Source organism: Lissotriton helveticus, chromosome 9 (assembly GCF_964261635.1).
Source record: "Lissotriton helveticus chromosome 9, aLisHel1.1, whole genome shotgun sequence".
Classification (NCBI taxonomy): Eukaryota; Metazoa; Chordata; class Amphibia; order Caudata; family Salamandridae; genus Lissotriton; species Lissotriton helveticus.
Window position 1 is genome coordinate 1,118,256,015 of NC_136070.1, and position 26,399 is coordinate 1,118,282,413.

A 26,399-nucleotide genomic window follows, 5' to 3' on the forward strand; every position below is an offset into this window, starting at 1 on the left:
TGTTGAAGACTGTTCACATTCCAAGCACTTCCGTTTGCTCCAAGAGTGTCTCTACTTGTCATTCACTGTGAACCAAGGCATCCACTTTGAAATAAAGGGGGTGTCTGCAAGCCGCTGGTGATCTGAGCGTTATCCCTGCATGTCTGTTTGACTGCATGATATTCTTACTTCGGCATCCCCAGACCATGAAATCTGGAGGGTGTCTATTGCTTCTCTGGTGCACCACTTCTCTGTGATTGATCTGTTGACTAGGTACTCATGAAGTTCTTCTAGTAGTTCCTGGTTCGCTAGGCATTGGACGCTCAGGATGTGTGACCTCCATCATCTTGCTTCTCTATTGTGTGAACAGGGTCAGTGCTTATTATTTTGATAGATCCATCATTTGTTTCCTTAGGATTGGGTTCAACCTCAATTACTGCAGTGCCGGATCCACCACACTGCCTGTTAGTCCTGTGTTAACATAGCAAGTGAAGCTGGGACCAAAGTGGTTAAGAGATGTGGCCATCCTTATGCTCTGTAGCTTTCTCACTCCTTTGCCACACTTTTATAAAAATAATAATATTAATCATAATAAAATTTAAAAAACATACAATTTTGAAGAAAAAACGTTTTTCCTGATAGGGCAGTCAATAGTTTTGTATGAGGTCACTGCTGTATTGCCTTAACGCTAAGGTTTGTTCCCTATGCCCAAGCAGTTGCTCCAACAATTTATTTTGCAGACATTTTATCTCCTCAATCTGGGTGTTAATAGAAAGTTCATGTCTGATTTTCAGCAGACTAATGAAGTTACAGTGAATACACCGACATTTTATTTCATTGATTTAGTATGAAATCCCTACTAACTGTTTTGTGAGATGAATGACTTTCATGAAAATGTTGGCTAAAGGCAGAGTATAATTCAGAATGAATTGCATTTTTTTCTAAGCTGCTGCAGAGGACTGTTAGTGCTGAAGACTAATATGCCTAACGGAAATAAATGATTCTTTAAAAATGTCAAGTTGGATTTTTGCTTTATGCGGTTTTAGAAGTAGAATCGCAACATTGTGTTCATTTACCGAGTATAGCTGTGTTGAATTATGTTTGACTTACCCTTCTTTTGCCACAAGTTGTCATTTTCCTCTGATGCAAATGGCGGGGCTCGCATCAAACAATATCCGAGGTCTTCTAATGCACTTAAATGCAATTTGCCCTGTACCTATCGTATTACGACTGGATAGTCTTCTTTGGTGTTTCATTATATTATTTATCATCCCATAAAGATGCATAATAGAAGGGGAAGGGGGAAGGTAGGTTTCCAATGTATCTATTATTCTATATTTGTTTGTGTTACAACTCGAATTTTCAGGTATTCGAGTTTCATAAGAATCGTCTGGTCTGTGGAGTATTGTGTGATGGTATGCCCAGAAGATGCTACATACACATACCAAAAAATGTCCCACATACTTTTGTGTTTACCTTAGTGACCGTCCTGACTTCGTCAGAAGCGGTCGCTCCCTACAGCCCCTGGTCTCCTGTGCTTACTGCTGTGCCTCTCTACTGCCTGGCTTACGCTGTGCTGTCTGGGTATCGTAGCGCTGCTCTGCTGCCTTGAAATTGATAGCGCTTCACTCTGCCTGCTCGCATTGTATATGTAGAGTGCCTTTATTGCCTGGAAATCGTAGCGCTCGCATTACCTGATTGTATTAATTACTTGTGCCCCATTTCGTTAGTGCCTCTCTGCCCACAGCGTAATTTATTTATTTAATTCCCCCAACGGGTTTCCGGTTTCGTTTCTGCCGCTATTCTTGTTGTTGTTGTGCCCGGAGCCTGCCCTCTCCACCACGCACCCGCCTCCCAGCTGCTCCTCCCTCGCCCCTCCCCTTTCACTATCCATATATGACCGATGCATTCGCGCGCAGCGTTCACGCGCAGCGGTCGCGACCCATGCGCGCCGAAGGTGCGCCAAAGGTACGCCCGTCTACGCCCGTCCGCGCCTGGACCGCGCCCAGCGCCAGACCCCCTGGTCCCCGCAAACCGCACTCCTCCCGCAGAACATATGACGCCGCCACCCTCTTAGCCCTTAACCCCGGACGCACACCGCAATGCTGCGAAGCTGCCCCAGGACACACCCATGGACGCTTCGCCTGCCACTCCTGCAAGTTCGCCTGCATCAAGACCCACACCAAATCCATGACCTCCAAACACAGCTCCGACTCTAACCACCTGAAGTGCATCCTGCTGAACACCCGCTCGGTTCAGACACGCCACTGAACTCTGGGACCTACTCGACACTGCATCACCGGACATCGCCTTCCTTACAGAAACCTGGATGAACGCATCATCAGCACCCGACATCGCCATAGCCATCCCGGGCGCTTACAAGATCATCCGAAAAGACCGCACCAACCAAACAGGAGGAGGCATCGCCATCGTCCATAAGAACACCATCAGAATCACGACCAGCACCGACGATAACCTTGCAACCGCCGAACACCTCCACTTCCAGATCCACACCGACCCCAGGACCACACTCAGAGGCACCCTCATCTACAGACCACCAGGAACCCGTAAACAATTCAGCGAAGACATCACTGATTTCATCAGCCCACATGCCCTCCCCTCCGAGAACTACATTCTACTGGGTGACCTCAACTTCCACCTGGAAAAGAAAAACGACTGCAACACCACCACCCTTCTGGACAACCTGGCCAATCTCGGACTCAAACAACTCGTTGACACCCCCACCCATGTAGCCGGACATACGCTTGACTCTATCTTCACCTCCTGCAAACACATCTCCTTCGATCACACCACAGCTCTCCATTGGACGGACCACAGCTGTGTTCACTTCAGCTTCAAAACTACCACGATCCACAACCTATTCCTCGAAGAAACTGGAACAAAATCACCACCGACCAACTCCTCACATCGCTCAACCAAAACCCCCCCACCCTCTCATCGGACCCAAGCGAAGCTGCCACCAAACTCAAACAATGGATCACTCACAGCATTGACGAATTAGCACCCTTGAAAAACCACCAAACCAAACAGGGTAGCAAAAAGGCCCCCTGGTTCAACGATGACCTTAAGAAATCCAAGAAACTATGCCGTACTCTCGAGAAAACATGGAGAAAAAACCCAACCACTGACAACCTGACCACCTTCAAGACAGCCACCCGCAAACACCACCAATTGATCCGATCCACCAAGAAATCAGCATTTAAGGATCGACTCGACAACAACGCCCATAACAGCAAGGAACTTTTCAACATCGTCAAAGAATTCACCAACCCCACCGCAGCCTCAAACGACATTACTCCCTCCCAAGACCTCTGCGATTCGTTATCCTCTTTCTTCTACAACAAAATCGCCGACATACATAACCGCTTTAAGAACATTTCCATAGAACAGTCCAATCCACCCACCTTCGAACCTAAACCGCTCTCTAGCAACCTTAGCGCCTGGAACCCAATCACCACTGGACACCATCCGCCTAATGAACTCCATCCATTCAGGTTCGCCAACCGACCCCTGTCCCCACCACATCTTCAACAAAGCAGACTCTATCATCGCACCCCATCTCCGTGATGTCATCAACTGTGCCTTCAACTCCGCTACCTTCCCAGAAAGCTGGAAACACGCCGAACTCAGCGCTCTCCTGAAGAAACTCACAGCAGACCAGTCTGAACTTAAGAACTACCGCCCCATCTCACTCCTCCCATTCCCTGCCAAAGTCATTGAGAAAGCCGTCAATAGCCAGCTCGCCGCCTTCCTTGAATCCAACAACTCCATCGACCCCTCACAGTCCGGCTTTCGAGCCAAACACAGCACCGAAACCGCCCTCATTGCAGCGACAGACGACATCCGATCGCTACAGGACAACGGAGAAACAGTTGCCCTCATCCTACTCTACCTCTCCGCCGCCTTCGACACAGTCTGTCATAGCACCCTCATACAACGCCTCAGCAACGTCGGAATACAAGAAAAAGCCTTGGACTGGATCATCTCATTCCTCGCCGGGAGAACCCAGAGAGTCCGACTCCCCCCCCATTCAAATCAGAGGCCACCGAAGTCATCTGCGGAGTACCACAAGGATCATCACTCAGTCCCACCCTCTTCAACGTTTACATGAGCCCCCTCGCACCCATCGTGCGACAACACAACCTCAACATCTCCTACGCTGACGACACCCAGCTGATCCTCTCCCTCACCAAAGACCCAAACACCGCCAAAACCAATCTTCATGAAGGCATGAAAGAAGTAGCCGAATGGATGAAAAACAGCCGTCTAAAACTTAACTCGGACAAAACGGAAGTCCTCATCCTAGGGTCATCCCCCTCTGCCTGGGACGACTCATGGTGGCCATCGGCCCTGGGCACAGCACCCATACCCACAGACCACGCACGTAACCTAGGCTTCATCCTAGACTCCTCCCTCTCGATGACCAGACAAGTCAACGCCGTCTCATCCTCTTGCTTCAACGTACTCCGTATGCTCAAAAAAATCTTCAGTTGGATCCCCACAGAAACAAGAAAGACTGTCACCCACGCACTGGTCACTAGCCGACTGGACTATGGTAACACCCTCTACGCCGGAACCACAGCCAAATTACAGAAAAAACTCCAACGCATCCAAAATGCATCAGCCAGACTCATATTGGACATCCCTCGCCAAGCTCACATCAATGGCCACCTGAAAGACCTCCACTGGCTTCCCGTCAACAAGAGAATAACGTTCCGTCTCCTCACTCACGCACACAAGGCCCTCTACAAACTAGGACCCGATTGCCTCAACACACGACTGTCCTTCTACACACCCAACCCCCCAACTAAGATCCTCCAATCAAGCCATCGCCGCAGTTCCGCGCATCCACAGATCCACCATGGGAGGAAGATCTTTCTCCCACCTGGCGGCCAAGACCTGGAATTCTCTCCCCACTCACCTCCGCCTCACACAGAACCACATTGCCTTCAGAAAGGAACTTAAAACCTGGCTATTCGATAAATAATGCACCCCATCCCACAAGCGCCTTGAGACCCTCTGGGTGAGTATTGCGCAATACAAATTCCTGAACTTGAACTTGAACAAATCAGAGGATTCCTTTTAAGCACATCAGTAACTGGAATACCTAAAAATGTGAATTGTAACACAAGGAAAAAGGACAAAATGTTAACCGAGTTACTAGGTACTGACTTGTACTTTAGAGCAACATGAAGTCCCAAGCTACAACTGCTGGCCTATGGACAGATGTACTGGTTTAGGTTATGTACTGCCATTAATAATTAGCAATCGAACCTCACAAATTGCTATAACCATGCCCTAATAAAGAGCCTTGTTTGCCATGCGGATTTATGAAAGTCGAAGTAAAAGTGAGCATAGTAGATCAGTCATTTGGTTGACAAAGTAAAACTACTGCTCCTATGCAAATGCTTGTCCCAAAGCATAATTTCCTCTTTGCTTGGTTCATTTTCTTACTCCCCTGCTTGTGCCAGGGCACAAGCAAACAGGGCTTTATAAAATGAATGGTGAGGGGCTCATAGCCCCAGCCCCGGGGACCGCCACCCCCTGGGCTTAAACAACATGGGTGGGGTGGCTCAAAGCTCCCCCCAAGCCCCAGGGACTGCCCCCCCCCCCGGACTTTAAGAATATATTTGCAGCGGGGAGGCTCACAGCCCTCCAGCAGCCCCGGGGACCGCCACCCCCGGGGCTTGTTTTAAAAAAAATAAAAATAAAATTAAAAACCAGTCATTTGAGATGTCATCAGTGATGTCATGAGTGATGTCACTGACCATGTCATGAGTGATGTAATATGTGATGTCATCAGCAGTGCATTGCGGGCGAGCGACTTATAGTTAGCTGAACTAACTATAACGGGGGAATTTCAATGGTTTTGTACGAGTGAAGTGTCCAACTAACTAGAACGCCCCTGAAACCTATGGTTTTTTCAATGAATTTCTAAGGTTTTTTTAAATGCTAATTCCTAACTATAATGTGCCTGAAGCCTAGGGTTTTTCAGTGTGTATGTGTGTGTATATATATATATTGAATTTACAGGAAAAGATGATTGCACATGCGGCGGGTTAAATCCAAGACTGATTTATTTCACACAGAAATAACAAAGATCAAGACTCGTTTCGGCGGTACGCCTTCGTCAGTATCAGGCGGCCGCCATGACGCTGCAAAATATACACAACATTATATGTGTGTGTGTGTATATATGTATGTATGTATATGTGTATATATATATATATATGTATATATATATATATATATATATATATATACTGTTAATATACACATTATAGGAGCCTTTATAAAAGATATGTTCATTAGTCATGAATATACTTCACACATATATGGTTACCTAAATAAATGCATTTTTGTAAGTTAATTATACGTGGATGCGCACAACCCATGATTATAACGCACTCCTACAAAATAAAAGAGCAAAGTTGAGCTATATCACAGGGCAGGCTCCTTTTAGTTTTGTAGTTCCACCCCCACTGGTCTTCCTGTCAGAGGAAAAAAACTCTTCCTCATATGTAGGCCATTGTTCCTTGTCTTGGTGCAGTTTTCACTTATCATTAAAGTAAAGCACATGATTGCCAGTTGCGGGAGCGCTAGTATTTTTTTTTCTAAATATTTATTTAAAATCCTCCTTCACAGTGAAATTTGTCCTTTAATAAATATTTGAATGGCTGAAATATTTTTCTAGATGATCCCAAACCAGAGATATTGAATTAATATTTTAATGTGTACTCTCGTTTCTAATAGGACCGCCAGGGCCTTCCATAGAGTAAATAGCTTTTGGAGGCTTGTCACTATAGGAACACAGTAACATTAAAGTTCTATGTGTCCATTTTTTAATCCATTAGTTGCCACCTTTAGAGTGTTTTCATCCTTTCACGACAACCTATAACACTAATATAAACCCACTGTCTTCTTCAGATGAAATAAGGGAACTATGGGCTCCTGTGGTCCTACAGCCAGGCAGTATGTTTTTCTTTGTCCTCACCACAAAATTATAGAGGTTTGTAACTTCATATCAATGTCATGCGTACAGTCTAATCAGTCCAGTCTGATGGGCAAATGGAGCACTACTTGATAGAAAAATAACTATTCTAAAGCCACGAGCCCTCGCACTTAAAAATACTTCAGCTTCTTAGTATTCAGATTGACTTCTTAGGCCATGAATGCCTTATCTGAGGCCCTCAGCCACTAATTGGTGGAAGGATGCTGTTTCCTATATGCTTGGAGGAGCTTTCATTAACTTTCTTAGTAGTTTGCCAGGGCATGGACCACTCAGTTCACCGAGAAAATGAGTGATGAACGTTGATGTTCATCACTGGGTACTGGAACATAAAAGATGTCTAATTACAGTCCCCTTTCATCATGAGCCATATCATCCCATGGGGCAGATTTTATTTCTTTTGAGAATATAAAATACCACCTCAATTTCCTTGTACCTAAACATTCGTGCCCAAACATGTGGCACAGTATGTACATAAGAATGAGACTTACCAGATACTCGTTCTAAGGCTTAGCTTAAATATTGATTTTTAAATCAGTCCACCTGTGAAGCATTAGCGCCCTAGTGTTATAATCGGGTAGCCATGTTATTTCAATTCTTTTGTGGCCTCAGATGATATTTGCTAAATGTTTGGGTGTGAAAATGAAAACTGTGTACTTCCATTTAAATCTGTAGAGGCTCACTAACTATCATTTTCTTACGGAAATTCCAAGTCGAGTCGTTCACTAGTTAAACACCATATATGTTGCATGTTTTGGCTGTTCATTTAAAAAAATGTATGCATATCTGAGGGTGTGCACAATTTGCATTGCATAGTTGAGGTTTGTTGTGCTACCTTAAGGAGATTATAGAAAATAAGAGCGGAAACCTGGAGTATTTCGGATGTAAAATATGTTTAAATGCTTTATTTATAGATAAATCATCAGAATACAATTATAATAGGATCACGATTCCAAGCAACTAGCCTGGAATTTGCAATTTCTGGAATTTATAATAAAGTGCATGATGTAGTTAAATGAATAATGACTAAGAAGGCCAGCCTCCTTATTGGTTGCTAAATTTATTTCCCCTATGATTAATTTAAACTTATTTCTCCATCACCAAACTACAGTTGTTTGAGAGTGTGAAAGGCTTCATTTGCCTTTAAGATGGAAGCCAATAACATGCAAGTTCCGGTGTGACAGCAAGAGATGTGAGGAAGATTGGAGGAGGGCAGGGGGTTGGTGGAGTGTTAACAATTATGCTGAGTTACTTAAAGGGCGATTTACAAAGTCTTTCAAGGACCTGATTGAGACCACGAGGGAGGGACGGGCTGCTGTTTGCATTATATTGAGTCTGGCAGCTCCCTGCTGCGGCCCTTTGGAATATTGGCGCCCAGGGCCTGGGCCCCGCCCGCCCATGCCAAAGGCTGGCCCTGAATGGATCATTAACAAAGTAGAGACAGATTTTTACTAACCATAAACAATTAAGCAACTGTGACCTAGAGGACTCAATTTAGATGCATTCACGATTATATTTTGTAATTTATATCTTGCAGACCTGCCTTAGGAGTAATTTACAGATTGCCTGATCCAGTATTTTAACCTCTTTCTAAAAAAACTCTCTAAAAAAAAAAAAACTTGCATTGATGTAAAGTTATTCTAACCTGCTCTGAAGACCTCTGACTTGTGGTCCGGACTTAACTAAAACTGCACACATAAGGAACTGTCCTCCTGTCCAAAACATTTGAACAAATATTTCTGGGTTTGTCCAAAAAGTGGTGTCACCATCACATACTGAAAGATTTCTTCTCTTTCACACAGATTAAATAGGGTTTCATGGCATGCTGCTATTTGGTATAGTTTTTAGAGTACTGTCTTGGATACTCAAATCTTAAGTAATCTGGATTTGTAATTCCTTGGTCCATGACAACCAAGATTTATTCGAGGACTAGCTTATGTCGCTTCTTATTCCACCTCATTTCAACAGAAATAGTTTATAGGAGAGTGTCCCTGCCCCTCCTAGTCAGCCTAATACGTTACATACCACCTTTTAGTTGGTACCATCCATACTAAGGGTCCCTTGACTGCTAAAAATGGTGTTCCTACCCTTAAATGTAGATATATTTTCCATAGCCTACATTTGACTCTTATCTAGCCAATTTTACTTATCATAGTTAAGTCCAGTCATGAGCTTAGCTATAGTTGGGTCCCCTGTGTAATTGTATTACCACCAAATTACATGTGCATAGAGTTTTCACTGCTGCTTTGACAGTTTGCCAAACTGTTTTACAATTAGGACCCATTTCACTCTGAAATCGAATTTGACACTGAGGGCCACACGTTTGAACCTCTTAATGCCCTCCATAGCCCATCAACTTCTCTGTTCCTTTTTGCTGATATTTGGGCCCTAAATTTTTTTTTTAGTTCCATTACTTTCTAGTATTAGCAGCACAGTTGTGTGGCAGATTAAGGAAGCACTACAGTCTCACCAGTGTGATCAACCATAATAGTATTATATGTATTGTACCAAAAAGGTGTGTGTCTACCACCTCCGTGTTGGGGGCAGCCATTTTGGTTGTATTGCCTCCCTCAACTCAGTAATAAATTGGAGTTGAGAATATTTGTGGAGGTAAAGCATGGATGTAGACACTTTGTTTATTATTCTGGTGCTCAGATATTTCTTAATCCGAGCCTATATGTATAAAAAAGTTAAATGAATGGGATGGAGTCTTCCTGAACCTTTAACTTCTACCAAAGGCAACCTCTATTAACATGGTCAAAAAGTGGAGCAAAGTCCACAAATGCCTGGCATGGTGGTTTCCTGGTCATGTCGGTTACATTTAGGGGTGGGGAAAATGTGTGTAATAAGCTTTTGCGTCATTACGCAAAATTTGAAAATGATTTGGATCTGCAGAATGCGTATTAGCATCCACTTTTAATGCATGGATGCATTTCGCAATTCAAAAAAGTGCAAATAAACAAAAGCACCACATATAGCCCCTCACATTCTTTCAGTTGCATTGTTACCCTGCATTTGCCTTCATTTTTAGGTTTTGCCTAGCGAAAGCTGCGCTCTGCGCAGCTTTTTCGCGCAGGCGAAATCCTGTTGAGAACTGTAGGGTGCTTTGGGTCGGCCCTCGTCATTGATTGGCTGGCTCCGTAAACGGAGCCTTGCCATTGGACGAGGGGCCTGTCCGTCAATGCCGGACCAGACACGGGGGCGTTCCTGACATTCTTTGCCTTTTGCCGACGTCACGCGACGCCGGGAACGCCCCCGAGTCTGGTCCGGCATTGCCGGCACTTCTGCGTCTCTCCTGCCCCGTGACTGGCCGGCCGGCCAATCCTAGCGCGGCCGGCCGGAAGTGCCCGCCCCCCGCAGCCCGGGGAAGAAGGAGAGGAAGACGGCAAGCACTATGGCGGCGCCCGCGGGGAGACCGGAGAAGTGCCTCTCCAACCTGCCGCTCTAGCTGATTCACAGCATCCCTCCAGCTCTCAGGCCGTGCAATCAGGCTCTCGACGCTGCCTGCCGCAGGTCACACCGCCCTCCCGACAGCCCAGCCCGCCTCAGATCGGAGTGAAGTGCAAATCAATATGGTAATTACATTCCCATGCTGAACCGCAGCCAGGCTGGTGTGGCGGGAGCTCCGAGCCTCAAGTCTTCGCTTCCAGGCGCTGCATTGCGGTTACACCTTTTCTGATCCATTCTCGGCAGGCAGCGCTTGGGGACATCTCAGAGTCCCCGGTCTCGCTTCAAGGCGCTGCATTGCATACATCCTCTCCTTACATAAGTATCTTTCGTTCCCTTTTTGTAGGGGAGGAGGTGCGAAGCCTCTCGAGGCGCTATGTTCCCGTCCTCCTGCGCTCTGAAAGTTGGTGATCTTCGCCCAGCCGAGCCCGTTTCGAGGCGCTGTATTGCCTTTTCTCCTTGCCCCCTCTTCTCATGGGCGGGTTGCGGCCGCTTCTCGAGGCACTGTGTCCCTGTCATTCTGTGCTCCGAGGGATAGTGATGTAGACACAACTGAGCCGGTTTCAAGGCGCTATGTCCCTGTCCTCCGCCTGTACTCTGAGGGTTGGTGATCTGCGCCCAGCTGAGCCGGCTTCAAGGCGCTGTGGCACCTCCGCCTCTTCTCTCGCCTCTCCCCCGTCCGCTCCACCCTCTCGGGGGTACCTCGGGGGTGGGGGGCGGGTACCCCCGAGGCCCGGAGCCCTCCCAGAGCCCTCCCGGAGCCCGCGGGGCTGGCCCGGCTCCAGGCACACCAGCGCCTCACAATCGCGGCTTGTAGCGAAGTGCCTCTCCAACCTGCCGCTCTAGCTGATTCACAGCATCCCTCCAGCTCTCAGGCCGTGCAATCAGGCTCTCGACGCTGCCTGCCGCAGGTCACACCGCCCTCCCGACAGCCCAGCCCGCCTCAGATCGGAGTGAAGTGCAAATCAATATGGTAATTACATTCCCATGCTGAACCGCAGCCAGGCTGGTGTGTAATAGGCTTCAACACATTGACAAAGCCAACAGCTCTTACATAGGCGGGACCTGGCTTTGCCAATGCTTGCTATATATTTTCAGTTTTATATAGGCTATCTCGACCGAAGGTATTGGAGCGCTTTATATGAGCAGCGGTGACATCACACGCGGTCACATCCTATTTCAGGCACAGGAGATATAGTGGTGTGCCGAGGATCACAGGATGTTGAGACGATGCGAGACTCGAACTTGTTTCTTCAGTGCCACAGTCAGCCGCTCTGGTCCTTAGGCCACGTCCTCGCGGTGTTGCCTTCCCATCCGATATTACTCTTGTGGATTGTGGGGTACGCTTCAAAGCGCTGCACGTACCCCTCCCCCCCCCCCCCCCCTCCTCCATGTCGTCCTGTGGATGTGGGCGACTCTGAAGCCCATGGTCCGCTTCAAGGCGCTGCACCAGGGTCTACAGACATGTCCAAGGTCAGAGTCAAGGTGACCCCGTTGAACCCGGCTCCCTGGCCGTCCTCCGCCGAAGCCTTAACCCCAGCCCTCTCCCCCCGCCCCCACCGCGTTGACAGGCCAGAGTCTGTCTTCAAGGCGCTGCATTAAGTGTATACCAACTTTGGCACTTTCTATGCAGAGGGTGGGTGTGGCGGGAGCTCCGAGCCTCAAGTCTTCGCTTCCAGGCGCTGCATTGCGGTTACACCTTTTCTGATCCATTCTCGGCAGGCAGCGCTTGGGGACATCTCAGAGTCCCCGGTCTCGCTTCAAGGCGCTGCATTGCATACATCCTCTCCTTACATAAGTATCTTTCGTTCCCTTTTTGTAGGGGAGGAGGTGCGAAGCCTCTCGAGGCGCTATGAAGATTAATAAATGTTTTATATTTTTTTACTTTCTATGTCTGTCTGTTACATGGTTACAAGACGGGGGATCTTAAATGATTTTATATCTATGTATTTTATGGTCCCTGCCCTTTCCCAGCCTGTCCTCTCCCAGCCTGTCCTCTCCCAGCCTGTCCTCTCCCAGCCTGTCCACTTCCAGCCTGTCCACTTCCAGCCTGTCCTTTCCCAGCCTGTCCTTTCCCAGCCTTTAAACTTCCAGCCTGTCCACTTCCAGCCTGCCCTCTCCCAACCTGCCCTCTCCCAACCTGCCCTCTCCCAACCTGCCCTCTCCCAGCCTGCCCTCTCCCAGACTGTCCCCTCCCTGCCCTCTCCCAGCCTGTCCCCTCCCTGCTCTCTCCTAGCCTGTCCTCTCCCTGCCTGTTGTCGTGTCCCGGCGGCAGCAGGCAGCAGCGTGCACTGCGTCCCCGAAGTAACAGCCCTAAAGCAAGCAAGAAGTACGCCCCCCTCCCACCAATCCCTGTTAGGTAGTGGAAACTGTCCAAACTGGGGTGCAGACAGCCCCTCTCACCTTTCGGCCTGGTACCACTGCACCAGCCGCACTACTTCCCGAACTGACCGTTCTCCACTTCAGCCCCGTCTAAATTACAATTCATGCTTGTGACCCTTTTGCCTGCTTGTGCTTGTTTTCATGACCCTGTTGCCTGCTTGTGCCTCCGTGTGCCCCTGTTGCCTGCTTGTGCCTCCGTGTGCCCCTGTTGCCTGCTTGTGCCTGTGTGCCCCTGTTGCCTGCTTGTGCCTCCGTGTGCCCCTGTCGCCTGCTTGTGCCTCAGTTTTCGTGCCCCTGTTGCCTGCTTGTGCCCCTGTTGCATGCTTGTGCCTCCGTGTGCCCCTGTTGCCTGCTTGTGCCTCCGTGTGCCCCTGTTGCCTGCTTGTGCCTCTGTGTGCCCCTGTTGCCTGCTTGTGCCTCTGTGTGCCCCTGTTGCCTGCTTGTGCCTCCGTGTGCCCCTGTTGCCTGCTTGTGCCTCCGTTTTCGTGCCCCTGTTGCCTGCTTGTGCCTCCGTGTGCCCCTGTTGCCTGCTTGTGCCTCCGTGTGCGCCTGTTGCCTGCTTGTGCCTCAATGTGTGCCCCTATTGCCTGCTTGAACCTCCGTGTGCCCCTATTGCCTGCTTGTGCCTCCGTGTGCCCCCGTTGCCTGCTTGTGCCTCCGTGTGCCCCTGTTGCCTGCTTGTGCCTCCGTGTGCCCTTGTTGCCTGCTTGTGCCTCCGTGTGCCCCTGTTGCCTGCTTGTGCCTCCGTGTGCCCCTGTTGCCTGCTTGTGCCTCCGTGTGCCCCTGTTGCCTGCTTGTGCCTCCATGTGCCCCTGTTGCCTGCTTGTGCTGTGTGGGTGTGTGTGGAGGGCTCTGTGTGGCTGTGTGTGTGGGGGGCTCTGTGTGGCTGTGTGTGTGGGGGGCTCTGTGTGGCTGTGTGTGTGGGGGGATCTGTGTGGGTGTGTGTGTGGGGGGGGCTCTGTGTGTGTTTGTGTGTGTCATTTGCGAGAGATAAAGCTAGTGGCATTGTAAATGACAATGCCATTATTTATGTTAAAAAAACATAAATAAAAATAATGTCAAGAGCAATGCCAATAGCTCTAACTTTAACAAAGGCAAAACCATTGCATTGTAAATGCTTGTTTACCTAGCGCTTAATTACGTCACGTAGAATAATAGTAAATTACCAGAATTAACACTAGATTACGCCAGGATAACGAAATTTTCCCTCTGGCTTAGTTACTTTATAACCCACGATAGACAAAGCCATTTCGTTATTTCACCTGCAGCTTAGCTTCCTGAAGCCCAGTTGTGTTTGGGCAGCATGTTTAATTCAAATGTGTACTCCCACTGATGCTTCAAAAAAGTGCTCACTAAAATCCCACATGTTGTGCTCAGCATCTCCAGGAGCTGAGGAATTAATATATCTGATGGTTCACTTATTTCATACAGAGCTAGTATGGAACTACCCAAGCTGACCTTTGCATCAATGTCTTCTACAAGTTAGAAACATCAATTCCTCCAACCAGCGTGCATATTCCATTAATGCCAGATTTGACAGGCCATCCTGACCCTGTGCCTTGGAGGACTGAATTGTAATTCAAACATAGTATGACTGATAGCCTCACCACCCTCCCTCTGTTCCTCACATTGTGTATGAAAGGTGTTCGCTATGTCTTCTGACAACACACCCTCCCTCGGAAAACAGAATCGGAGGAGCAGGCTGCTCAACGAAATGGGGTCTGCTCTGGAAGACTAGGGTGAAAGATTGTCAGGCAGTACTTAATTTGTGAAGAAGTAAGTGCCAGGCCCATTCACGGGAGGGTGCTGCAGCTTGCATCACCCAGTGCCCCCACCAGCGCTGCCAATGACAGAACCTACTCAGCGAGAATCCCTCACTCGCCTACAATTTTGACAGTTCAGACTATTCCAAGCCATCCAAAGCTATAGCAAAGGCTTGGCCAACAAGTATTATTCTTTTTTTAATGTATATTGACACATTAAACAATATTGTTGTGCTCATCTGAATATTAGACAGATAGCACCTGGATTCTGGGTGTGCACGTTAACAAGGCAATTCTCACGAAGGTCTCAGCCTGCCAAAGCACATGCACACAGCATCGCTGAGCCTCACTTGGACTTCAGAGTGCCCACGATTCCATTGTACATTTCCGAGGGTCTCAAGCTGGAAAAAGCACAAGCACACAGCGTCGCTGAGACTCTCCTGGAAACCTTTGTGTCCCTGTGTTTCCGCAACAGGGAGCCAGCTCCCCTTGGGGATAAGTTACTTCAGGACACAGCACAGCAAAGTCCTTCCAAGCAGGGGGACGCAGCACACAGCAAAGTCCCTTTAGCCTTTCCTTGGTTAAAACAGCAAACTGCAGGACAGCCCCAGAACACAAAGCAATAGTCAGTCCTTTCCTTCAGTCTATTCATTGTTTCTCCCTGGGCAAAGGTTCCTCTTGACCACGAAGTAGCGCCAGGCTTGTTCAATCTTGATCAAGCCATTCTCCAAAGTTCAGGGGATTCAGCTCTCATAGTTATACCCCTCAATGGCTTTGAAGTCTTTGTGTTCAGGGGGGCACTGACACCTGTTCAAACCAGTTCTGTGTGCCTCCCTGCCAGTGACATCTTCTTCCTTTAATTAGTGGGTGTCTGGATTCTCAATCACTCAGCAGGAGATGGGACCATTGGTTTACGACAGCAACCCAGGCTTCTTCACCTCTAATCAATCAATCAATCATAGCATTTGTATAGTGCGCTACTCACCCGGAGGGGTCTCAAGGCACTGGGGGGGGGGGGGGTCTGCTACTGCTCGAAGAGCCAGGTCTTGAGTTGCTTCCTGAAGGATAGATGGTCCTGGGTCAGCCGAAGGTGGATGGGGAGGGAGTTCCATGTCTTGGCTGCCAGATAGGAGAAGGACCTTCCTCTGGTGGTGGCTCTGCGGATGCGTGGAACGGCGGCGAGGGCGAGGCTGGTGGATCGTAGCTGGCAGGTGGGAGTGTAGAAGGTCAGGCAGTTGTTGAGGTACCTGGGGCCCAGGTCGTGGAGAGCCTTGTGTGCGTGGGTGAGGAGTCTGAACGTGATCCTCTTGCTGGCGGGGAGCCAGTGCAGGTCTCTCGTGTCCGGAGATGTGGCTGTGTTGGGGGATGTCCAGGATGAGTCGTGCAGAGGCGTTCTGGATGCGCTGGAGTCTTTTCTGAAGTTTGGCTGTGGTTCCGGCGTAAAGGGTGTTTCCGTAGTCCAGTCGGCTGGTGACGAGTGCCTGGGTGACCGTCTTCCTGGTTTCGGTGGGGATCCACCGGAAGATCTTTCGGAGCATACGCAGGGTGTTGAAGCACACCGACGACGTTGAAGGGCTACTCATCCCTTTACACTCTAGATGCAGGTCAGCCTGTTGCTGTCTCACCTCCTTCCCTGGGTCGGGTCATTCCCCAGAACCTATCACTTTTAAATCCAGACAGTCAATCCACAACCAGGCAGAGACGCACAGAAATGTTAGAGCACAAACACCCAGCTACTTCTAAAAGAGGGGATTCTAAACACACAATGCAAAAACCACCTTCATACAAAGATGTGTTATTACATTGTGAGTTAAGGCATACTAAACGTCACCTCTCCATCTTAAGCCTTTGGGAAAATGGGCTGGAAAACATATTACACAGCCTCCCCATTCTGTCCTATTGGCAATAAGGTCCTTTCCACAGTGAAAAACGAAATGGAGATTATTTCACTCTCAGGACATGGCACACACCTTAGTACATGCCCTACCTCTCACATGCACTGCACCCTGCCCAGGGGGTCCCTGGACCTACCATAGGGGTGTCTCATGTGCATAGAAAGACGAGTAACGTCTGGCAAGTGGGTGCACTTTTCAGAACAACATGGCAGTTTAACAAACTGCGCGCAGGCACTGCAATGGCAGGCCCGAGTTCCCTCTTTAAGGCTACTGGTGTGGGTGGCACAAGTGGTGCTACAGGCACACTAGTAGCATTTGTATTACCAGCCCTGGCATACATAGCACACTTTACTAGGGACTTTACAAGTAAGGCAAACATACCAATCTTTGACAACCAATTATCCTTATACTTTATACAGGGAGCGCTTGCACTTTGACACTGATCAGCAGTGGCAAAGTACCCAAAGCGTCTAAGTTGGCAACACCATGTCAGAAAAAATGTCTAGGGGGAAAGTACACAGCAGTTAATAAAACCTAGAAACAAGGTATACAGCTAGAGATAGTCTTTCCGTCTATATTTTAAGTTGGTGATCAGTGAAATGGAGTAGGCATGTTGGTAGAGGAGGGTGAGCCAGACAATTTGTGGGGCATGGGGAGCCAAGGCTTGGCTCTAAGAGCTTAAACATGAGCCGAGCCCCCCCACAAAAGTGTTTACATAATGTGTGTCGTATATCACTAATAACTCTCTAAGACAGCCACCTTTTGCTCATACCTACACTTGTTTACTTCAGTGTGCTGGAGGGACACTGCTGGGTGCAAGAGCTGATGAGTGTCTCAAGCATTTTGTATTCCGATTCCCGCCCCACCCCCCATTTTAACCTATAAAAAGCCCGCCATTAAAATTAAAGTGGCCGCCTGGCACTCTTCTGCTACACACACAAAGCTTGAAGACTCATGTATAAACGTACACGGGTGGGTGGGGGTGGAAGCACCAAGGGGCGGCTCTATTTTGGCTTGAGCCTTCAGTGGCTTACCCACCTTTAGATGTTGGTAAAAGCATTCCACAGTGCCAATCCAACTTGTGTTGAAAGTTTTCCATTGTTATGTGTTGTTGGAAGACTGTGGATTCCGAAGGGGTTAATGCAGTAAATGTAGCCAAACTGCTGTATTTTTTCTTATGGCACGTATGTACTGCAAGAGAGGAAAATGAAAGCTTTCTTCGTAATGGTCCGATACACCCAGTGACAGATTTCCAGTGCAGACATAAATAGTTTGATGGTTTTTGCTGTAATCTATGCTAAGTGTTTTCACTGATTCCTGGCAGGGCGGGCACTCTGGTCAGATGTCAGATGAGTGTGTTGGCATCGAGTCCTTTGGGCAGTCTGGAGTTTTCCTGAGAGAATTGTGTGTATCGGTCTTGGCATCAGCGCTTCCTGCTTTTTGCATCTTATCGAGCCCCACATTTGACCACTGTAATGTTTTTCTTTCTTTCTTGTTTGGCTGCTATTTTCAGCTTGAAGCCTTCTACTCCATATTTACCACTGAACAGCAAGACCATGTCAAATCTGTGGAATATTTAAGAAACAACTTCCGGCCTCGGCAGAATCTGAACGACAGGGCGGTTTTCAAATCTGCAGTGAAGGATGCTTGGAGCCAAGACTTCACCGACTTCCTAGGAAATCCACTTGGCACAGAGACGTCAAAAGGTATATCTGGCTTAACTATTATTTGTATGCAATTTAAAACTCCGTTTCGCCCGGTCAAACTAATTGTGTTTTTGACACACACAAACACTCTTAAAATTCAGATGTATTATTACAATTGGTTACCACGTAGCCCCGTCTGCCTTTACTGTGTCCATTGTGTTTCTTAATAGTAATGGTGTTATGAAACCGGTGGTGCATGCCCAAAGGATGGCATTGTCAAAATGGTACAGCGATTTTTTTTTTAATTCAGTTGTGTCATAAATCTCTCAAGTTGGTACCCCCCCCCCGGAGTTAAAGGGTTAGAGCTGTTACCTGGATTGTGTTGAATTTTCTAAATGTTAACCTGGATTGTGTTGAATTTTCTACATTTTTGCTCTGTTTCGTGTTGGTTTTGGTGCTGCCAAACAGAGTTACAAATCTTTGACTGTACTCAGTGATGGAAAGTAATCAATTTGTGGCGGGAAGATTGAAACCCCCTATTTTAATACAGTATGCGTTCTGAGCTTCGCGAGCATTAACTCTTTACAAACTCCATATTATTGTACTGCAGTACCTGTGCCCCATATAGCACTGCTTCTGTGTCTCTCTATTCCAGGCATGTTTCCATTTTCACAAACATTAGGGCTACATAGACATTATATAGTGTGTAGACAGGGGCCCTGGTTTCGTTGCTTTTAGTAATTTTCTTCTCCTATACTCAAATAATGCTACCCTTCTCAGTGGAGCATTACTGATTTTATTGTATAACTCAACTGTTACAGTTGCGTATTGTTTTGTGTCTTTCGTTTGACTGTTTATACTGCAACGATAATAAATCAAATATTATTAAACTCGTTGGCTTAGCATCCAGTCTTAAGTGCAACTATTGTTGTTGCGCTGTGCCCATACTCTCACCACACAACTCCTTTGAGTTAAACATTGACTGCTTGCCTACATCTACCCAGGGAGTCGAGCCTTCGGTAAGACCCAATAATGTTGAGGTCCTTCTGCTTTGACTAGGGTTACCAGGCTCGCTCTGCTTTCTTCCTTTAGTGGACAGTGGCGACCCCTCCTGCTGAATGCCTAGTAATACCCAACTACTTACAGCTGTCTTGAAAGTAGTGTTCTCAGATTATAAAATGGTCACAAGCACAGGTGTTGAGAGCTGTGCAAACAAGATGCAGTGAGACGGGTATATCTTCGTCACTGAGATTTTGGAGGTGTGTATCTCAAATTTCCCAACTAAAAAAGCAGTGGTCTGCAGGCTGGAGGGGTGAGATAACCAAGGTTCGGGTGGATGATTTCCATGAGGAACAAGGACAGTACTGATTTGCATTTGGTGGGTCTTTGTCTAGAGTGGCACTGTGGGTGAAAGACGATGGTTTGGAATGCTACCCTAAGAATTGCCACTGGTTAGTCTAATTGCACACATTTATCCCATCACCTTTTGGGTGTTTGATTGCCATTAGTATACCTGGAAAGTTGGGACTGGTACAGCTTTCCAAACCTACTACTGCCAATGTTATGAACTCCAAAACGTACTAAATTTGCACCCATTCAATGAATTTATTTATTTATTTTATTTTTAGAGGCCCAATCCTAAACATTAACAAGTTAAAAGCTCCCAGTGATATTAGAATGACGATAAAAACAGATGCAGGCATAGCAGATTAACTGAGGGCCCCCACACAACTGCCAGACCAAAAAATGCATTTGAAGGGTGTCCTCCGGCTGAACTTATGCACCTGCTCATCCCACCTGGGTCCGGCAGTGCTCCCTGGAAACTCATGACTATGGTCAAATGCTTTGCAGTATCCTGGAATCCCTGCCCGGGGATCATTTATTTCAAATATATTTTCACTTCTTGCAGTCTTCTTCATCTCTGCTACAGGAAGCCTTGATAGTAGAGTTATCAAATCTGTGTATGTAGACAGGGCTTCATGTTTCGAGTCCTCGCTTTTTAGAAATCATTTTATCAAGTGACTGCCATGTACTAAGCCCAAGTCTCAAAAAGGAGGGCTTACAGGCAAATTAATGGGACGGGCCAAGCCAGAGCAAGTTATGGGACTGACTTGGATCCAAGAGTCCATGCATGAGCCGAGCCATGAAAACATTTGACATGTATATTGTGCAAGAAACATAACGTAAACTTATACAATCTCTACAAAAAAGTGTCTTTTCTTACACACATGAAGCATTTCAAATTGGTGCATAGATTGTATCATCGCATAGACAGGCATTTATTAAAAGTGATCATTTTTAGAAACCTTCGTGGCTATCAATAGTGCTTAATTTAAGCTGGTGGTTTCCGGTGCTCGGCACTGGCACTTAATTTTTTAACACCGGCACCTATAACATCCAGCAGGTGGCACTTTTTGTCTAAATTGGAGATGAACACAACATCAGTTAATATATTAAAATTACTATTACCTGCCTCCAAGCCAATTTCTTATAGCTTTGGGGACATTGAATATTCTGAATTGACACACTTGTAGTGTAATAGTTAGTAGTTGTGTTAGTTCTGTCATTGGCAGCGCTGGTGGGGCAATAGGGGAGTGGGGGGGGTCCAAGCTGCTGTGGCCTCCTGAAGAAGGCATTTGCACTTATTGTTTTTACAAATTAAATACTGGCTAGCTCGCCAAAGACAATGCCATTAATGAATAAAGAGGCAAGTCAGTAGTCATGTAAACCCTAAACGTAGCCTAGATTCTTATTATAGATGTAGCAACATTAGTCTATTAAATGAAATATAAGAGTTGCTTGTACAGCGCACATCCTAAAATCAAGTATTTAAATGTGTGCTCACATCTGATAATAAAGACAAAGGTGGTTCGTTTAAACAAAAGATTTGCCTAAGATCACACTATTTGGACAAGCAGGGAAGCCAGAATTGATTCCAAGTTATCAGTTTTCACATTTTGAAATTCATCTTCTAGATAGGCATCTGTGTTTTTGGTTTGATCCTTGGCTCATGAGAAAAACTGTCCCAGAGATATCTAGCAGAACCCACGTAAGCCCCTCCCTAGATCAGCCTGCCAAGCCGAGATGCATTTATTTAGTGGGAGGGGTGTCACACTCCAAACACCCAATCCTCTTCCTGAAGATACGCCCCTGCAGAGACTTTCTGCCATCGGTGGTCTTCACGCTCCTGGGAGCTTTAGAAATAACCGTAGCGCATGTTCCATGTACACTTGGAGAGAGGAAGTGTTTCTGATGTGAATATTGGCAATAAAAATATCTCGGACTGACATTTTTTTTAAATTTTGTTTTTGGTCAGAAAGTCGTTTGAAAATGTAGAGACTATTTTACATTTGCCTGTTTCAGAACGCAGTTGCTATGGTCTCAGAGAACATCATCACGGCTACAATGATTTTACTATTTGAACCGGACTGGCATCATGGCATCTCGTGAAATATAAGAACACCGGCGCCTTTCCATGATATGGTGTCGTGAGCATCACTAGGCTGGCCACGGATAAACAAAACAACTGAACATGTAACTCCTTCCCACAGGACCTCTCTAGTACACACAGGAGCTCTGAGGGAGCAATTATTGCGAGCAGCATACACAGCCTGTGCCTTCCAGGTGGGAGCAGGATTACCAGACATTGATTCACAAGCAGCATTGAAGGGCCGCATGTTTTAGTTTCACAAGAACTGTATTTTTCCATCTGTGTTTCTCTCGTAGAGGGGCACAGCTTCAGTTATAACAAGGCATTGTATGGCACACTGATATTTATTCTGGAACTATTGAAATTAATCCAAAACCTTGCTCACACCTTTGAAAGCTGCCTTCGGGTAGCTGCAGCGCTTTACAAATGCAATGAACATTAACAACAGTAACATTCTAATTTAGTAGTGGAGAAAAGCACCCTTGCACGAGATCAGTGGTTCTTAACCTGTGGTCCTTGGTCCCCTAGGCGTCCGCGACACCTACTCGGGTAGGGGGTTGTCCCTGACTGTTTAGAAAATAGTACATGTGCCTAAAGCAGCAAAATTGAAGGTTATAAAATGCTCTATTAACTCCTTCGACGCTATTGACGGAACCGTTCCGTCACGCTCCTTGGGTGGGCTGTGCTCATGACGGAACGGTTCCGTCACGGCCCGCTTGCCGCGCCTGCGCGGCGCTGATTTCGCGCCTGCGCGGCGCGTTTCATTAAGCGGGCGGGGCCGTGACGGAACCGTTCCGTCACAAGCACAGCTCACCCGCGAGCCGTGACGGAATGGTTCTGTCACCAGCGCAGGTGAGCCGCGCCCCCCCCGCGTGACAGTTAGCGCTGCGGCGGAATAGCCGCCGCAGCGAAGGTGTTAATATGAAGGACTTTGAAATGGGAAACTAAAAATTAAGCTGGTGTTAATATCTTGATTCTTGGGAACAGCTTAGTAAAACAAATGGCATCTAGCATGGTCTGATTGTTGGCTCAAACGAAGACGCACTCTTATATGCTGACAAAAGAAAATGCGTTGGGAACAAAAAATGAAAATTTGATGTGCTACAGTGTAGCACATTGCTTCATCTGTGGAAATAAAACACACTTCTGAAAACCTCTGACGTCCCCTTTAAAATTTCGAGTTTTTCATTTTTGAATGTCCATTAAATAAAATATTCTTTAATTGGTAGACATGTTTTATGCATATGTGTTTACTTATTTTTGTGTATTGTTTTGCGGTACAAATCGCAGAAATTGCTTAGGTGTGAGACCCCAGATTTCAGTAGCGTTTGAGTATCCACAACATTTCAAAATGTTAGGAACTGGTGCACAAGCGGACTATTCCCAATTGTCCAACTAATTTGTGTAAATAAATGTTCTGTACATTGATCCATTTACAAATTAATTTTCTAACCCATTTTTATGAAGAACAGTCCTGCATCACTTCTCTGGTCATTAGTAACTGGAGGATGTGTCCAAGGATATTTACCAGAAATACTTTAACTTTAATCCTTCCTCAGTTTCATTTCTTGTGGAATCTTCGCAAATCTGAGGCAAAACTATTTATAGTTCTTGTCTGTCGCCAGCTTTAGCTGCCGGTTAGAAAATACCTGATGTTTACAATATAATACTTAGTGTTACTTGTGTTAACCCTTTGCTCATGATTACATGGTGACCTTGTCCAACTCAGTTACCTACTCTTGACATGAAGGCTTTGCTCACTATTCTTGAGGCTATTCTGCCCCTTAATCAGTGGTGTTTTACCATACTTTTTACTGAATTACCTGCTAATATCGGGGAGTTACGCTTCCATTTTGTTTTTTTGACCTCCCGGAGTGTGAATGGCTTTACATTTTCTCTTCCCGTTCACATCTTACCTGCAGCTGATGATTCCCTCCTGTTCATCCACTGGTCTACTACACCCCCTTTCCCACCACTCCTTGAAAGTTATGGTATCTTGTTTACAGTTATAAGGTTTTTGAGAGGGCCTGAGTGCTGGGCACTCCTACAGGGCTGCTTGGTCCGCCCACCTGTCAATTGTTCCCCTCCCCCCACCACTGTTCCATTTGTGTCCCCTGCTTTATATTTTTAGAAGATATCTGTGTGAAGCTGCAGCACCTTTAAATGGCTATTGTTCTGAATGTCACTTTTGTTGGGGGGTGGGGATATCTTTATTGCCATTTTCTTTAAGTTCAACACAGGCACATTCAATTTTCCAAGCATCTAGAAACAAAATTCTGTTAACATTTTGTTCCGAGGCAGTGATATGTGCAACAACAATATATAATCTAGTACACTGTACTTCCCAATTTCCATTTGTCTCAGCCCCCCCCCACCAGGCTATCATGTGTCTGTAAGGGCCCCCTGTGAATCTTCTATTACAAGACCATAATGATTTATCCAAGGCTTCGACATTTTCTGGGACTTCTTGGGACAGCCGCGAGCCACGTATGTCATCTTCTTCCCTGTCATGTACATGTTCATTCTCTTCCTCTACTCATCTATAGTAGGCCTCTGTGTCGAAAACCCCAATGTCGTGCCAAGTACCGCTTAGCTACAACTAGTCCTAGGGTAACTAGTATTAACTTTTTCTTGGGAAGGTCAACCTCTGTGTGTATGCCTAATAACACGAATTTGGGGTCCATAGGTATCTTGTCTCCAATAATGTCTTCTAATTCAGTCAGCAGGGCTCCCCATTATTTGCCAACACTCCCATATCGTATGAAAATAGGTGCCTAATTCCGTATTACATCTGAGACAGTTGGGTGTGTCCGCCTTTCCAATGTGGTGCAGCTGTGATCTATCATAGTAGGTTCTATGTACGTATTTAAATTGGATAAGCCTAAGGCATGACTTAATCGCCACCTCCCGGGGGTGAATCAATGCTATATCCCAATCTAGGTCATCTAGGACTCCTAGGTCCATCTCCCATTTTGCCCTTAATTTCAAGAGAGTGTCAGGTTTTTTATTTATTATGGGCCGATACGTCCAGGAGACTGCCTTTTCATTAATTTTGCCCATGAGGAGCCTTCCTTCTAGCAGGGCGTATTCGGGGAGATCCTCTGTATCTATTTGCTGCCCCCCCATGCATGGGCCAGTTGCAGATATTTATAATATTGCTTCTGGTGTAAATCATACTCTTTTTGGAGGAAGGAAAACGTGGCGAGCTCCTTACAGTCTAGTATATCTTAGATCTGAGCGATACCAAACCGGTCCCACCCCCTGAACCTGCTCAGCTTTGCAAATTCTTTGAGCTTCCCTCCTACCCAGAAGGGGGTCTCCATGGTAATTCGGTTGCTCCATTTCACTTGTCTTTCCACTTTTTTTCACGCAGCTATTACCATGTGTGTGGCAGTTAATAATTTTGCCACTTCCTTCCCTCCTAGAGCTAGGGTGTGTGATGGCGTATTTCAAATTGTGTACGTTTAGCACATACATGGGGTGATCACCCGACATATGCTCCCAGTTATTAACCACATATCAAGTGGGTAGCCCAGTAATATGCCCTGATGTCTAGTAGGGATATGCTCTGTTGTATAGATTGTGCTGCAGCTTGGCCAGAGCCACTCTAGGGGGGTTTCCGTCCCAGAGAAATGTATGCAATGCATCGTGAATCTTGATGAATGCCTCTTCTGGGACCAGATGATACGTGTTCTGGAGGATGTGTAAGAACTTTGGGAGTGAGATCATTTTGTATAAGGCCACTCTGCCTAGTAGAGTCAAGGGCAACATTTTCCACCTATCGATATCAGTGCTAAATTCTTTGAGTAATCTATAGAGATTGCGGTTTAGGGCTTCTGTTTTGTCAGTGGTGACGTATAGGCCCAGATTGTTTATCCCGTCATTCTCCACTTGAAGCTGGCCCATAGAGTTGAAGGGTCTCCAACCTGTTTCGCTGGGTATATGCAGGTTTTCCCCCAGTTTATCTGATATCCGACCTGTTTTCCGTAGCATTCAAAGCTACCCAGGATGTTCAGGAGTGTGTCCCTGGGGTTTGTGACATACAGAAGGATATCCTCTTCATACAGTGATATGCGCTCGTCCGTGGTCCTCTCTCCGGAAACCCGTTATGTCCGGGTGTTCTCGAATGGTGCACGTAAGGGGCTCCAACCCGAGAGCAAAGAAGAGTGGGGACCGGGGGCATCCCTGTCGCATCCCTCGCTCTATTAGGAATTCCCCCGAGACTACTCCATTCACCCGCAACCTAGCCATTGGCCGCTCATAGAATGGCTATTCATTGCCTAAATTTAGGGCAAAATACACATTTTTCTAAAGTTGACATAAGAAAGGGCCAGTCTACGGTGTTGAATGCTTTTTCCGCATTGAGTGATCGTATTAGGTGAGGGTCATCTCTGGTACTTGCTACTTCTAGCCAGTTGTGTAGTCTCCTTAGGTTTAACCTTGTGGATCTTTTGAGAATGAAACCGGGCTGGTCATGATGCATGAGACTGGATATGACTTCTGTAAGGCTGCTGGTTAATACTCTAGCTAGTATTTTCGTTTCTATGTTGAGGAGAGAGATGGGTTGATAAGAGCTACACTTCTGTAGTGGCCTATCCTTTTAGTGCAATACCAGTAGTGTTGCTGATCTAAGATCTCTTGGTAGGCTGCCCACCTTCTGCGCTTCTAAGAACCGATTCAAGAGATGGAGGCTTCACACCGCCACATTTTGTTTAAAGAGTTCAGGTGGTAGCCCAATTGAAACGGAGCTTTCCCAGTTTTCGAATGGCCTGTGGCTTCGCTGATCTCTTCGATTGTTATCTCTTTTTCTAGTATCTGGGCTACCTC

General features: G+C 46.6%; 1 protein-coding gene across 6 annotated transcripts in view; it reads left to right on the forward strand.

The window, feature by feature from the left end:
• The window catches only part of PTPRG (protein tyrosine phosphatase receptor type G), a 1,220,925-nt gene that overhangs the window by 668,822 nt on the left and 525,704 nt on the right, over window positions 1-26,399 (forward strand). For all 6 annotated transcript variants that reach the window (XM_078661520.1, XM_078661521.1, XM_078661522.1 and 3 more), the window contains exon 8: window positions 18,010-18,202. In XM_078661520.1, coding sequence (XP_078517646.1) covers window positions 18,010-18,202 — 193 coding nt within the window. The remainder of the gene's footprint in view (window positions 1-18,009; window positions 18,203-26,399) is intronic.